Genomic DNA, 15379 nt, shown 5'->3' with positions numbered 1-15379 from the left:
AATAAGAAAATATCATATTATTTTAAAGAAAGACTAGTAAAATGTTATTATTTGTATATCTATTAAATCTATTAAATAAACATTGTAAATTTGTAACTTTTTTTTTTTTATTTTACCAAAGATAGGAGACTCGAACCCGCAACCTCTTAATTGAGTATGGGGAGACTATGCCATTTGAGCTATAACCTCTTAATTGTAAATTTGTAACTTTGTTATATAATGTTGTTAAATTGAAATAAAATCAAGTATTAAAGTGACGAATTTTATATTAAATTTAAATTAATTTTTATAATATATAATCTTACAAATATTTATGTAATATTTAATGTATAAGGTCCAAAATAAAATAAAATTAAAAACCAGCGTTTAAAATGCTCTTAATTTTAAGTTAGATCTACTTAATTCTGAGATAGTATCGAAATTTGACGATTCATCAGGTGATGATAAGTTGGCTATGCCCCTAATTTATTTTTAGAAGCAAAATAGAAGATATTATTATTTTGTGGCAACCTTTTAAATACAAAAAACATTTTGGGTGACAAAGTTATTCAGATGAGATGAAAGTCTTCATGTAAGAGTGGCTTTTTTTTGTGTGTGTATTTTTTGTTTTAATCATATTCTTGTTTAGTCAAGATGTTGTAAGCCCAATGGGTTTGACTTACATTTTGTTTTTGGTATTTCTGTTAGACTTACTTAAAGGATTTAATTTGACCAGAAAAGAAAAAAGAGGTTTCAATAGTTCAAGCCCTACTTCAACGAATCGAACTGTATGCTTGTTTTGGTAACTTAAACAACATAAACATTTATCTAAAGCTTTCAAGTATCACGTGATCTTTCAATAATATTTTTCACCATTAAAATATGAAGATTTCTGATTTATGACATGATGATGGTTTTTGAGAATTCTCCCCCAATAAGATCTCCAAAATTGATCCCCCTATTGGGTTGTGTTTCTGGTCCCTCCTGGCTGTAGCACTTGTATTGTTATATTTTTTCTGAGAAATGGAATATGTCATTTTCCGTGAACTGGTTGAGCCTTTTAACAGTCATAAGAATTAGAATTATTGATTTTATGTTAATGGAACTTGAGTAGTCTACATCACATGCATGTCTCAATTCGCCCTATTATCATAGCTTGCATCGCCATGGACCACGCAAATTAATTATTAATTTTACAAAACAAGCATGTGATATTTTTGTGGATCGAAAGGTGTCTTATCCTAACATATACATACGTTCTCCTCAACTCATGTATTTTACATGCATACTCTAAACCCCTAAACTCCATGAATGAATTATTAGTACTATCATCATTATTCCTATTCCCCCTAAATACAAAACTATATTCACCATATATCAAAAGCATTTCTATACCTATTTTGACCTTAAAACTATATATATTGACACATTCCATTTAGTATGGTTATGTCAAGCATTCCAACTAGGACCGGCAATATATACGTTACCTGTCCGGACTAACCCGATCGAGTAGGATGCGGTGCGAGTTTGTCTGCAAGTAGGATAGGGTATCCTATCCTATTCTATGCGCACCCCTAATATATTATATAATATATAAAAGTTATGTATATAGTGAAGAAAGTGAGTGTTGAACCTACAATCTTTTTCTTATAAAAATTTGAAATAACTACTAAGTTAGTTGATAATCATATTATTTGTAATTTTATGTTAGATTTTTTTTAAGATTTTATTGTTTTTAATTTTAATTTGAACTTAATTTTTTATTTTATTAATATGTATGGAATTTGGAATGGTTGAATTTTATATTTACTTTTTTTTTTTTCTGCGAGTAGGGTCGAATATGGTAGGGTTTAGAATTTTAGGATGCGGATTAGGTTAGGGTTGACCGGTTGAAAAATTCTCAACTCGCGATAGGGTAGAATAGAATTTTAAAAAAGTTTTCAATCTGCGAGTAAAATTAGAATAGAGTTCAAACCTTATCCTACCATACCCTACCCATTACCAGTCTAAATTTCAACTCTGCAATGTGCTAAGAATAAGAAAATTCTCCTTATAATACAAATATTAAATGTTGAACATACGAAAAAAGGACAATGATCTGTATACTTTGTATCATTTTAGCATTTCTAATTCAATTCCAAAGAACCTTCGCACACACAAACACTTAGCTTGTGGCTAAAGCAAATTAATGCGTTCAGGGTTTTATATCCACTTGACTTATTTATTATAGAAGTCTAGAACAGAGCCTTGCTTGCAAGAAAAATGTTGCTTGCTATTCTTTATTGGACCATCTAATTTGGCACGCCAACTGCCAACTCATCTTGTAGCATCCATTACAGCATATTCTTGCTTCTACTTTTTGTTCTAATAAATTAAGAATTTAACTTTGATGGCTCAGTGTAAAATCGCTTTACACGTGTATCTAATTACATAACGTCACATAGTAAAAATAATATTGACTGGACGAATAGTTATCTAAGAGAACAATTGTGATTACACGATTGTAATACTTTACACTGCATGACTATGTTAAACGTTTTACACTGTCCGTATATGAAAATTTAATTCATAAATTAAAGAATAAAATATACTTTATCCATAAAATCATATCTTCCACTAACATTTTTTCTTTATGACCATTTAAATTATCCATTCTACTCTTAAATTATTCAAACATGCCTAGTTAAATAACAATTTTGAATTCATTCCACCACGAATTTAAATACTATATAAATCACTAAACATAAAAGTGCTTATCAATTTATTAGTATTATTTTATGACTCTTACTTTCTGAATTTCATAATGAACACAACATCTCTTCATAAGATCATTACAAATTATAACTTCCCTTTGCAATATGAGACTGAGGCTTATTACCATTATGCAATGGCCTTGAATTAGAGTCAAGATAGTGAAGAATTATGACCATAGAAACTGAGCAAGCAAACATGGGAATTGGTCCAAAAAACCAAAGCAGCAAATCAAGAGCAAAATAAAGTGCTCTAAGTCCAACTGACCAAAAATCACTGCCTCTTATAACCGCTATCTCCACGCTACTCACAGGAACAGGACAATCCGGTGTGCTTATTAGATAGTTTGCATGAACAAAGTGCCTTGCTGATTGAATAAAGCATGCAAATGCAAGAAGGAAGCATAGCAACAAGCATATGTACTTGATTGAAATTGTGGTTGGTCTTGTGTCACCATAGATTAGCCTACTTTGGAAGAAGATGTTGGAACTATTAGCAATCCATGCTCCAATGAGAGAACATAGTGTCAATGAGACAGAGGCTAAGAATGTAGCTGCTGTTGTGTTGCTCTGAAGAACAGATAAAGCTGTGCTGACATCCCTTTTGTCTGGCTCAACCTAGACATTAATAAAGTATATAACTTTATGCATTGGTAGAGATGTTTATCAACTAGTTTTATTTTAATAGATATAGAATTCAAAAGGGTATTCAAATTTGAAGCAAAATCATGTTAATTAACTTGCCTGCATGATTCTATCAACCCAAATCTTCTTGTCATTGTTCTCAAACCCCATGGCTGTAGTGTGAGGCCGATTTAGATATCTGTAAAGGAGAAAGATGTGATAGGAAAACATGATGAACAATCCCAATGGGACCAAAATCAAGTCTAGGTACTCCTTGTGGAACATCATTTTGTTGCTTCAATTCCTTCCTAGGAGTCCCTAATTGTGAGGACTGATGGATATTGAGTGGGTTTTAATACTATCATTACCCTTCATTTGTATATAAATTGTGTCAACTAAACTAGCTATTAGGTGGAATGCTTGGTCATCTTTAGCATTAAGACATTGGCATTCAATTTGATCCACCAAGGACCAATCACATTTAATAATATGATATTATCTAATTCAACTTGCTAATTTATGTATTTTATTAGGAATAGTTGGTATTATTTATGATTACAGATAAAAACAATATTATTAATTAATAAGTTGCTTTAAAAGTGGGATAAGAAAAAATGGGCAGAAAGAAGATGCACTGGCTTGTATTCTAAAGGCAAAATTTTATGAAGTCATTTTTTCTTTTGCTAAAATTTAGTATTTGTCAAATGAATACGTTCCTTAAAAAGACCATTCTAAGGTACAACAAATGCAATATTTTCATCTTGACTCTTGACTATGGGTAAATTGATTCTTAATTATTCATAAAGTTAATTAAGTAATTAGAATATTAATTTTGAATTACTGCTAATAAATTTTTCGCCGTTTTCGGTAGGTTAGTAATTAGTATATATTAATTGTTCAAAGAGAAATGTTAAGGACTAATATTTTTTATTAGAGCAATGCTAGGGAACCAAAAAGGTATTAGCTAAAAATCAGTCAAAATATCTTTGGTGAATTCAAAATTTATACGAATTAATATATATGGATGTTTCTTCCGTTAAGTATCAGAATGTTTCTTTTTCATACTAAATGGATGTTCTTTTATATATTTTTCAATTTTTTTTGTATTGCAAATGTGAATGTGTCAATTTCTTTAAAAATTTTATATTTTTTTTAAATTTTATAAATAGTTAATTATTTTTGCTAAAATATAATTGGATATTTCTTTTGTTAAGTATTAGGATGTTTTTTTCATATTAAATAAATGTTTTTTTTTTATATTTTTCGATAAAACCGTCCTCGAGTATTGCTTTCACGGCCTACCAAGGTACGTTTTCACAACACCAACGCGAGGGGCCAAATTGTCAGCGGGTCGAATCGTTGCATTGTGTATGGAGATTCCGGTATTTTGGTTGGGATCGGTTCTGCCTTGTGCGGTAATTGAGTTGAATTGGCCAGTCATAGGGAGGAGGGGGAAGATGTTGCAATTTTGGAAGACTACGGCGGCGTTACCAAAAATAAAATCAACGGTGCCATAAATGTGGCAGTCGCTGTAGAATTGACGCATGGACTGGGCGTAGAGTGTGTCTTGGTAGCCCTCGAAGCTGCACATGTAGAAGGCTGATAAGTCGGCTCCGTTTCTAAGAGCAACTGCTTGGTGCTTGCTTGGCCCTGCTTTGTTTTGGAATGTTATGTTCACTGCTACAAAATAGAAGTGGAAGCCATCGGAGGAGTGGGTTGCAGTGGGGAGGCGGAGAGAGCTTGATGGTGAAAGAGAGAGAGGTTTGTGTGTGTGATTGTTAGAGGTGGGGTAAGTTAATGTGAGAGAGAAGAGGAAGGTTTTTATAGGTATCAATTAGGTTTAGTTAATGAATTTTAAATTTTTTAAATTTTGAATTTAAAAAATTTAAAATTAATTATTAATATAAATTAATGTGGTTTTGTTTAGTTTTTGGCTGGTAACCTCTTGGTTCCAAATACTTTTCCTTTTTATTAATATTAGCCTTAGCTAATATTTTGGGTCCATATTTTTTTGTTTTAATTATTTTGTTAGTCTCTATAATTTTACTAAATTTTAATTGAGTCTCTATATTTTTCTTTTCAATTGGATTCTTATATTACTTTTAATTTATTAATTAGGTCCTTTTCATATTAAAAACGTTAAAATTAACAAAATCTTTCTTCTAAAATATATGCGGTCAAAGATCTATGTAGATTTTTAATTCTGAACGACTTCAATTTGCGAAAAAAAATTCAATTAATTCTTACATTTTTTACAATAAAAGGACCTAATTATAAAATTAAAAACAGTGTATGAACCCAATTGAAAAGAAAAAAAGTATAGAGACCTAATTGCAAAATTAGTAAAACTATAAAACCAACAGAATAATTAAACTTATTTTTTTATACTATTAAAATTTATATAGCTGACTAAATATTAACAAAAAAAAAATAATTTTTTGTTGATAATGTAATATACTAATATTACTCTTGTTCAAAATATTTGAATAGGTAAAAATCATTTAATGTTAAAGATGCAGTAAAACTCAAAAAATATTTTTATTGTAGTGACAATTACAAAACTTTGTGCCATTATATACCATTAATATTAAGTATACAATTGTACTCCCTTTATTTTCTTAAGTAGTCGTCCACTCAAACAAAGTGGTATATTGGAGCTAAGATACCTCACATTTAATTATATAGGAATACAATGAAGATAGTTGAAGACAAAAAGAAGGAAATATATATCCACAACAGCACAAGGTTGTTGCACAAAAACACAGGCTGTTTGAACTTTGAAGCTTATTATAGGTTTGTTTAATGTTATTTATAAAGCACCAAGAGAGAAACTATTACAACAGACTCCCAATATAAACTGCTATTGTATATGCTTGTTATAAAGCAGAGGCCTAGATCATTAATAGAAATATGACTAAGATTTAACTCCTAACAAAATAAAGCAATGTATAGATCAATATCTCTGCCTTTTATTATTCAAGGATAAACTTCGATGAGTGACCTCATACCAAATATGGGTGTTATCTTATAGTGACTGAATCCAGCTTCCAAGAAGAGCTTCTTCCATTCTTTTTCTTCCCTCTCTTTTCCAGTGACCACACTCATCATTAGCAGATCAAAGAGGAGCTTTGATTCTGTCAATTCACGCTTATCATTCTTCTCATTGATCACTATGTCTATGATTATTACTTTCCCTTCCTTACCTTTGCTTGAAATAGCTTCTCTACACTTCTTCAGTACCTTAACGCAATCTTCATCACTATAAGCATGCAAAACTAACTGCGACATGAATATTAATCATACTTTAGCTAAAAAAGAAATATTAATCATATAAAAGATGAACAATTTGAATTTTGATTTTTGCATACCTTAAGAAGAATAGCATCAGCTGAAGGAATAGACTGAAACATGTCACCCCCAACAAATTTCAAGTTATTGCAATCTTGTGAAGTTTCAACAACGTGTGGAAGATCAAGTACTATGCATTGCAAATGAGGCAGAGATTCAGAAAGCAACCTAGCCACGGCGCCTTTTCCGCCACCAACATCAACCAATAAACTCAGCCCCTCAAAAACAGGCTTGCAATCTTTGATCACCAAATTCATCATTCCAGAATCACTGATCATTGCTTCATTGAAGAGGCCATTAAACTCTTGGTTTTGGCTTAAATAGTCCCAATAGCTTTTGCCATGTGCAGTGTGAAAGGGTGTAGGCTCATTTGTGTGGAACCATTCTGCCAAGAACTCAGGAGAGTGAAGTATAGCAGGATGAAACATTGCTTGAACAAAAGGAGAGAGAGTTGGGACAGTGTCTTTGAGGAGGAGCCTTGAGGAAGGTGTAAGATCATACCCCATTATTTCTTCTTCTTCTTCTTCTTCTTTTCCACCATCAATCTTGGTTGTAACAAAGAATCCAGAATGCACCAAGAACCGCATGAGCCTATACACATATCCGGATTTGTTAGGGTCAATTTGAAGTGCCAAGACCAACTCATTAAGTGTAATGGGTTGACCATGCTTGTGGATTATGTCTGGTATTCCCAAATGAACTGCACTTTTGAGGCACATAGACCCAATGAAATGGTATGTATAGCTGTATAAATGGGATTGAGCTTGAAACAACTCTTCAGCACTCTGCATTTGTTTCATCTCCATGCTTTCTTTTGCTTATGATCAATGGTCCTTTCTTGTTTTGACAAACGAAACCACTACTGAGATGTTCTAAGGAGGTCAGAAGTGGTTAATTTATGCTATTTGATGAATCATGTGAAGTCTTCTAAAATTGGGTTAGTTGCATAGTTGACCAGTAGTTCTTTTTCCCTTTATTTTCCCCCTATTTTTTTTGGCCCCCTCTTCTTGACTTGGACTCGCTCTTAATTGATATGACATTTTGGCTTCGGCGATGCAACTTGCAAGTGGATAGAGCTGACTTTTGTGCTTCGGTAGTTGATTGCAGAGAGATGACATGACATCAATCATCATTATAATACAGCAATATGGTATCACCAACTGTGAGTTGGTTTTGGGACAGGGCAGCATTGAGCATTTGAGCATTCTCCCTCGTGTGTATGGAGATCTTTTTCTTTTTTAGTGATGGGCTACCGCACCTTTTTGGGCGTCTCATATTCAAGGTTTTATAGAGATTTGAGAATGTGCTGGACTTGTTCGGTGAAAGAGGAAAGATGTGACAAGAGGAATAGAACAGTGAAAAACCAATTCAAGATCAATTAAAACTTAATGTCAGATCTTTTGAGAGGAGAACGAGAAACAGAGTAGCATTAGAAGTTTAGACAAAATTTTCACACTCAGCCACTCAGGTAACGGTCTGTATGAATCAAGTTAAGGTTAACCTAACTTAGGAAACATGAAGCACAAATAACATATCAATGAAGAAAATTGCCTTAACACCAGCTTTCAAAAGTCTTTACAAAGCAAATATCTTGAATTAGTTTTCCAGAATACCTTACATGCATTTATTGGCTACTTCTATTGACAACAATTCAAAGAAACCAGCACTACAATATATATATAAACCAAAACATATATATTTAGTGTGTTAAATACTGGCTAGTTGATCTTCGTGATACAAATACAAGCCAAGACCAAACCGGGCGCAAGCTTTGCAGAAAGCAATTTCCTCAGCTGCTGCAACTGCATCGCCAATGTGGCCATCACTTGGTGACACTGTCCCAGTTGCCTCACGATGTGCCTGTTATTGTTTATAAAGACAGAAATTGAATGCAGCTTAGACACTGTAGAAGATGTTACCAAATGCACAGCTAATGTAGAAGGGAAATACGCAAATTTTTTATCTGGTAAAGAGACTGTCTACACAGATGCATTCAAAACAAGGCAGCTAAACTAAATACTGATCAAAAGACCTTGCTTTTTACTTCGGAAGGACAATAACAGATAGGCTCCAAATTACACTCTAAATGTATGAAATGTTTGTAATATAAAGGAGTAGTATCTTTTTGCTAGTACAATCTTAACCTGATAAGCTAAATAGCATAACCAGCAACCCGTTAACCTGATAAATAACATAGCCATTTACATTATTAAGCTGTCCATTTCTACAGATATACATTCTTCTAGAAAATAACCTATACCCCTAAGAGGGGCTTGAAAAGTATAATAAAAACATGATCAGACATATTCTGAACCCCTCAATCCATAAAGTAGCAGAACTAAGACGAAGTGAGTGAAATCACAAAGACATGCACAAGATTATTGATTCCACACACTTAGTACTATGGCAATTTCTTTTGCTATTATGACTCATAGCATTGTACAGTGCATTCTTTCTAGCGTCAAATCACGCTCTGCTAGATGTTCAAGGGTACTCATTTCTGATCTCTTCATTCCTAATGAACAACAGTATCTCATAATCCCGGATCCTGTTGCAACTTGCCACCAGCAAGTAGCAACCTTAATGGAAACTTGAGACAAATTAAACAACATACAACAAGCTTAGAGGTTACTAAATCCCTAAACATTATAAAAAGAAACATGAATATCTATTAACAGAATTTAAAAAAGAAAATATAAGAGTAGATAATGGAAGAATCAACCCACCTCTCCATCAGATCCTCTCACAGTAACGCGATAAACCACAGTAACACTGCCATTGTCAGAGAATATGACATCACGTATCTCGCCGCACCATCCTGCAATGTAAACATGAGTGAGTTAACTTTTAAAGTTTACATTTTGATTAGAGATATCAAATTATTGAGTTTACAAAAACATGAAGAAACCTGGGGCATAGAAGCTTAACATCCTATTAGCATGATACCTTGCAAAGAGATAGCACAAGTTAAATTAATTAGATAATAATATTAATAACAAATACTCAAAGACAAAACAGAATTTATTTTTTGCCATCACCTTTAACCATCAATAAGATTCTTTCCAGTAATCTATATATACTTACTTTTAACTCGTATTTTTAAATATTAATAACTAACTGCTAATTAAAAATAATAATTTTTAATGATTCTCTAACCTTCTTATTAATAGTAATAATAGAAAAAAAGGAAGATTAGGTAGGGAAGTAGGTTCACCTACCACGGGATTAGCGTTGGATCGCGATCGTGAGGTTTGACGATATTCTCCGGGATTCTCTTGTTGAGGTCTCTGAGAATCTCGGCGAGAGGGCGAGCCAGCGAGTTCGTGAGAGGGAACGTCGTTTCCAGGGGCACAACGTAGTTCGAATTAGGGACACCTCCTCCTTTCTTGGTCTTTCCGCCGCCGTCACTGCTGCTGCTGCTGTTGCTGCCGTTGGTGTTGCTCCGTTCGACGGCGCACACCACAAGGGGCAATGCAGTCCTCTTGATTCTCGTCCTCCAGCAGCTGCTGCGATCTGTTAGTGTAAGTGAACCCGAATTAGGGGTTGTGGTTCTGTTAACGGCGTTGAATGATGATGAACAGGCAGGGATTGCATTAGTGGTGGGTGTGATGGCGAACCCCATGATTGCCTCTCTCTCCCAGATTTGATTTGAGATTGATTTTGAAGAAGGGGAAACTATATTGACTTTCTTTCAGTGTGTAGGTAGAGGTAAAAGTAGACGCCCATCAACTAATTACACATATGCTTTCTTAATTAATTCTAGTTAATTATTCTTCCCGTAACAACGTCATTTTAATGCTATTTATTATTAATTGTTATTAACAACGTTAATTACGCATATGCTTTCTTTAGTACTAGTTTCTTTATTCCTATTTTTTATTTGGAAAGTTACTCTTTCTTAGTGATAGGATTCTTGTTCTAAACGGAGTTACTCCTTTCGTGGAACGCCGTCCTGTTGACTAGTTTCGTTTTCATAGAGCAAAATTCTCATTTGTTTTCCTAACACAATTCTTTTTGTTAGAAAACATGGTTGTTTAATTTGGAATTTAGGATGTGTACCCCATCAAAATAACAATGTAATTTTTCATTTTTATTATATTTGAGTCTTATTGAAATAATTTAAAACCAACTGTCTTAACGAAACTTATAATTAAAGTTTGAGTAAATTACCATTTGTATCCATGAAAGTTGAAAACGCTGACAAATCTACTCACAAGAGACGAAAACTACCAAATGTAGCCATCAATCATGAATTCCATGGGACAAAATTAACCAATCCATATTCCGGCGTTGACTCCGTCAGTAACACTCCCTACGTGGCACTTCACGGCGTGACATGACTTGGGGGGCTGCAGATGTGGATTGCTGACATGTCTGACCGTTATAATCTACCCTCAACCCCAAAATTTTCCAAATTCAAACCTTCTTTCATCTAAAGCACGAACCCTAGATTCACAATAATCTTCGAAATTATACCGATGTCGAGGCGAAGACTCTTTACTCCACCTTCGAATGGCAGCGGTAGTGTGTCTGGAAGCTCAATTTCAAAACGGGTGCATGATAGGAAGTTCAATGGCAGATGTTTCTGTGGGTTAGGGGTGACGCTGTTACAGTCGGGGATGGCGATGAGTCCTGGGAGGTGGTTCGTCCGTTGTCCCAATTGGAATGTAACCCGTTGTACACCCTGTTTTGTGGGAGTTGAATGTGCATCTGATTTTACTTTTTTTGCCATGGATAGAACTCGGGCTACAACTTCTTTGCATGGGTAGACGAAATCGAAGGGCAGTAGAAGGGTTTGAGGAGAGAACTGTCGGAAAGAAAGATGCAGGAAGATGTTGATGAGGCTGAGGATGAAGTGAAGATGCTCACCAGATTAGGGAGCTTTGAAGCTGAATTTAGCAAAATTAGGTTTTGGCTTCTGATGATATCAATGGCTGTGGTTTGTAATGTTGTGTGCACTGTGTATCTGATTCTTAGGAGGGTTTGATCCTTATTAGTTGTTAGTGTAAGATCATGACAAAAATACCCATGATCGATTCTAAATATGTCATTTGTGCACACATGGTATCCAATTAATGTCAGATGTAGCCTTATAAGTTATGTAACATGCAAAAATTATCTGGTACTAATTGCAATTCTTGTTTACTTTGTGGTCCAAAATAACATCAAAGACAAGCATAACATCTTGATAAGTATGTAGTAACTGGCTTATAGAAATGTGCAAGATACTGCTAAGAGTTATCAAAACGTAAACAAAATAAGGCATAGTATGTGACATGTCCAACAATTGTACGATAAACTGCCAACAGGATTACAAAAAAACATAACTTATAAAACTATTGCTTCACGGAATTGGAGTGGAGTTGCTGCTTCCGCTTGACCCCTCTTTCAAGTGTGCAGTTGTTGACCCCTTTTTGGCTGGTGGACGGAAGGCTGGCTGCGGCCACCTCTTTGAGGTTGATACTCTAACTGTGGGAGTTGGCATGAACTCCATGAACCTTGAAGTAGTACCCTGGGAGGCAGCTTGCATAGTTTGAGGTGTCACAGTGGGTGGCACATCAAAGGCTGGGGGTGATGGACTAGTAGTAGTTGGTGTTATTGGGCTGACAATAGGCGGAGGAGGTCGTGGTTGCTGACTAGTTGGTGGGGGTCTCCTCACATTCTTCTTCTTCTTTGGTGGCCTTTTTGCAGTGGGTGGCCTAATTGAAGGAGACCTGACTGGATTAGGAACGGGTTGACGAACTGGGGTAGTCTCCTGTTCAGATAGAGAGGTATGAGTGATATAATGACATAAAACTTATAACTTGTAAAATGGGATTGCAAAATAAATCAATAGAGTTACAGGCGGGGGCTGAGTTGTTGCTGCTTCAGCTGCTTGAACAGCTTCAAGAGTTTCCTCCCAGAACATCTCCTCTAGTCTTGCCGCCTCCTCTTCGTCATCCGCAGCAGGTGGGTGTTGACTTGCACTTTGTCCCCCAGCACTCCCAGCCATTGCCTCCTTCTTCTTGGAACAGCTGCGACTGTTATGTCCAGTCTGCAGTAACATATGGCATGAAACAAAACATGGAGCATGATTTCATAAGTAATGTAACATATGAAGTATGATTTACCTTTAGGCAATACTTGCAGGTGATGGGGCCATACTTCATGGGTGCCCTATGTGGATCTGGGGTGGGTTTCTTTGGGGCGTCGTTCTTTTTGTCTCTTTTTGACTTTGGCCTCCCAATCTGTTTCTTGTATACTGGTGGGAGTACAGGTGGTAGGTCAACATGCTCCCAGTATTCTTGACTTGGAACAGGTTGGATGACGAACTGGTATGTGCTGTTATATGCCCCCATGGAAAGCCAGTTGTGTGCATGTTCCTCTGGCCGCCTATTCTGGTATGCAAGGGCAGCACATGCATGCTTGCATGGCAAGCCAGTCAGTTGCCAAAATCTGCAACTGCAAGTCCTCTTTCCTATGTCCACCATAACCTTATGTGGCAAGCATTGAACTTCATACACATTTTCAGGATCATCTCCAGTGAGAAACGGCCGCCACTTATTGCTCTCCCTTTTCTCTTTTTCCAGCCTACTCTGCTGCACCGGAGTGATGACTCCGTTATATCCCACCAACGCCTTCTTGTTTCTAGCAATTATGCCCATCATGTAAACCCTCACATCTTCCAGCATAGTTATAATAGGCTTCCCTCTCGTATTCTTGATCCTAGAATTGAACGATTCGCAGTTGTTGTTCGTGTAATTGTCAAACTTTGAGTATTCGCTAAAGCCAGACCTACTCCATTGACTTGGAGGGATCCTGTTCAGATACTCCCAAGCATGTGGATTAACCCATCTGATCCGATCTAGTACAGCATTGAACTCTTGGAAGGTTGTGGCCTTGGCACACCTCCACATTGCCATCTTCAACTCTGTATCACCCCACTGTTTTCTGAAGTTCTGCCATATGTGCATAGCACAATATCTATGATGAGCTCCTGGGTTTACTTCACGCATAGCAGGGATGAAGCCCTAGTGGGGAAATGCAAAGCAATCATATGATTATCCTTTATGACAGCAATAACTACTTAAAGAACATTGTAAACCACTAATTATAAAGACATACACGAACAATAAGAATTGAGACCATTACCTTCTGCATGTCTGACATGAAGTTGATTCCATTGATAGCTGCGTCCCCTAAGTCTTCTTGGAGAAGTTCGAGAAACCACTTCCAACTATCCTTGCATTCGCACTCCACCACAGCATAGGATATAGGGTATATATGGTTATTGGCATCGTGCCCGATCGCAGTCAACGACTGCCCAGGGTAGTATCCCTTTAGAAAAGTACCATCTAACCCGATAAAAGGCCTGCAGCCAACTGAAAAGCCCTTCTTACACCCTTCCAAGCATATGTAAATCCTTTTGAATTTATGCCCAGTCCTTTCGACATAATCAGTGCTAATCCTTACGGTGGAGCCATGGTTGATCCTTATTATTTCATTAGCATAATCCCGAAGAAGTGCATTCTGAGCTATCTCTGATCCTTCTATTAGTTCTTTGGCCTTCACCATTGCACGGTATATCTTCCTCTCATTGACAATCACATCAAACTCCTTCTTGAAAAAATCATGTGCCTGCCTTTGAGTCATGTCTGGAATGTCACGAATCTTGTCCTCAAGCTCCTCTACAACCCATTTTCCATCTGCAGATTTGTTCTTATTTACTCTGCTGCAGGTATGTTTGTTGACAAAGGTCTTCACCTGGAAGCTTAATGGAAACGACCGTTTTGCACAATATATCTGCCATGGGCAATCCTCATCATAACATATGGCCTTGCACCTAGTTGAATCAACTCATGGGAAGAATATGCTTCGCCCTAGGTTGATGTTGAACTTCCTAACTGCCTTCTTGAAATGCTCCAGATTCTCAAACTCCATGCCAACATCCAACCTTACCTCCCTTACTGGAGCATCGGGATTAGCTTGAGGAAATGCTGCTTGCTGACTGTCTTCATCATCACTTGCAACAGAATCCAGCTCTTCAGACTCGTAACAATGCATCCCTGCACTGGGCTCAGACATATCTTCACCCTCCACAGGTATAAAGATTGAAGGATGCTTGTTTGGATCCTGGTTATGTATGAAGGTTTGCCCTGATGGAGGAGGCCTGACTGTTGATCGTCTTTTCCGCTTCTTTGGACTACCACCACCCACATATGGGTTTATAGACGGTTCGGGCTGTGAACTGCTAGGTTGACTCTCTTGACAAGGTGTTTCATTCTCATTTTGAATGCTCTGCTCCTGAGACTCTGGTTCGTGGCAAAGTTGTGGGATGTATTGTGTGAAAACCTCATTAGATTCCGCAGGCCCTTTATCAACTGTGAGAGTCACTGACTCTGCAGAAACGGGATTTCGGTGTCCAGTTTCTTCACTTCTAACTGACACACGTGGTTGTTGAGGGTTTGGAGGAGTCTTGTCCAACGGCTCATGTGGAGACAAATTGGGTTCGGTGGGTGCATCTGGGGTCTGAATTATCCTTGGTGGCTCTTCGAAGGTTACTTTTGGTGAGTGTGTGGGGAGATTTGGTTGGTCACTGCCTAATTTTGGTTGTTGTGTGTTTGTTGGGGGTAGGATGGACATCTTTGTCTACCGCATCATCCTCTGTTTGGGTATCGGGTCCAGGCATACCTCCTTCA

General features: G+C 36.5%; 3 protein-coding genes across 3 annotated transcripts; all 3 read right to left on the bottom strand.

Annotated features, from left to right (window-relative positions):
* On the bottom strand, window positions 2710-3823 carry LOC107621712. The gene is made up of 2 exons (XM_016323726.2): window positions 3474-3823; window positions 2710-3347 (listed from the first exon to the last, which is right to left on the bottom strand). Exons 1-2 carry the CDS (start codon window positions 3639-3641, stop codon window positions 2811-2813), a joined length of 705 nt encoding a protein of 234 aa, XP_016179212.1. The 5' UTR covers window positions 3642-3823; the 3' UTR covers window positions 2710-2810.
* Window positions 6056-7892, bottom strand: LOC107624453 (trans-resveratrol di-O-methyltransferase). Its single transcript, XM_016326946.2, has 2 exons — window positions 6722-7892; window positions 6056-6632 (listed from the first exon to the last, which is right to left on the bottom strand). The coding sequence occupies exons 1-2, from the start codon at window positions 7505-7507 to the stop codon at window positions 6330-6332; spliced, it is 1089 nt and encodes a 362-aa protein (XP_016182432.1). The 5' UTR covers window positions 7508-7892; the 3' UTR covers window positions 6056-6329.
* Window positions 8229-10442, bottom strand: LOC107623795 (DNA repair RAD52-like protein 2, chloroplastic). The gene is made up of 4 exons (XM_016326169.2): window positions 9920-10442; window positions 9610-9647; window positions 9428-9519; window positions 8229-8561 (listed from the first exon to the last, which is right to left on the bottom strand). Exons 1-4 carry the CDS (start codon window positions 10321-10323, stop codon window positions 8409-8411), a joined length of 687 nt encoding a protein of 228 aa, XP_016181655.1. The 5' UTR covers window positions 10324-10442; the 3' UTR covers window positions 8229-8408.

Source organism: Arachis ipaensis, chromosome B10, assembly GCF_000816755.2.
Source record: "Arachis ipaensis cultivar K30076 chromosome B10, Araip1.1, whole genome shotgun sequence".
Taxonomy (NCBI): Eukaryota; Viridiplantae; Streptophyta; class Magnoliopsida; order Fabales; family Fabaceae; genus Arachis; species Arachis ipaensis.
The sequence above is the reverse complement of the archived record's forward strand: the minus strand, read 5'-3'. Positions and strand labels throughout refer to the sequence as shown.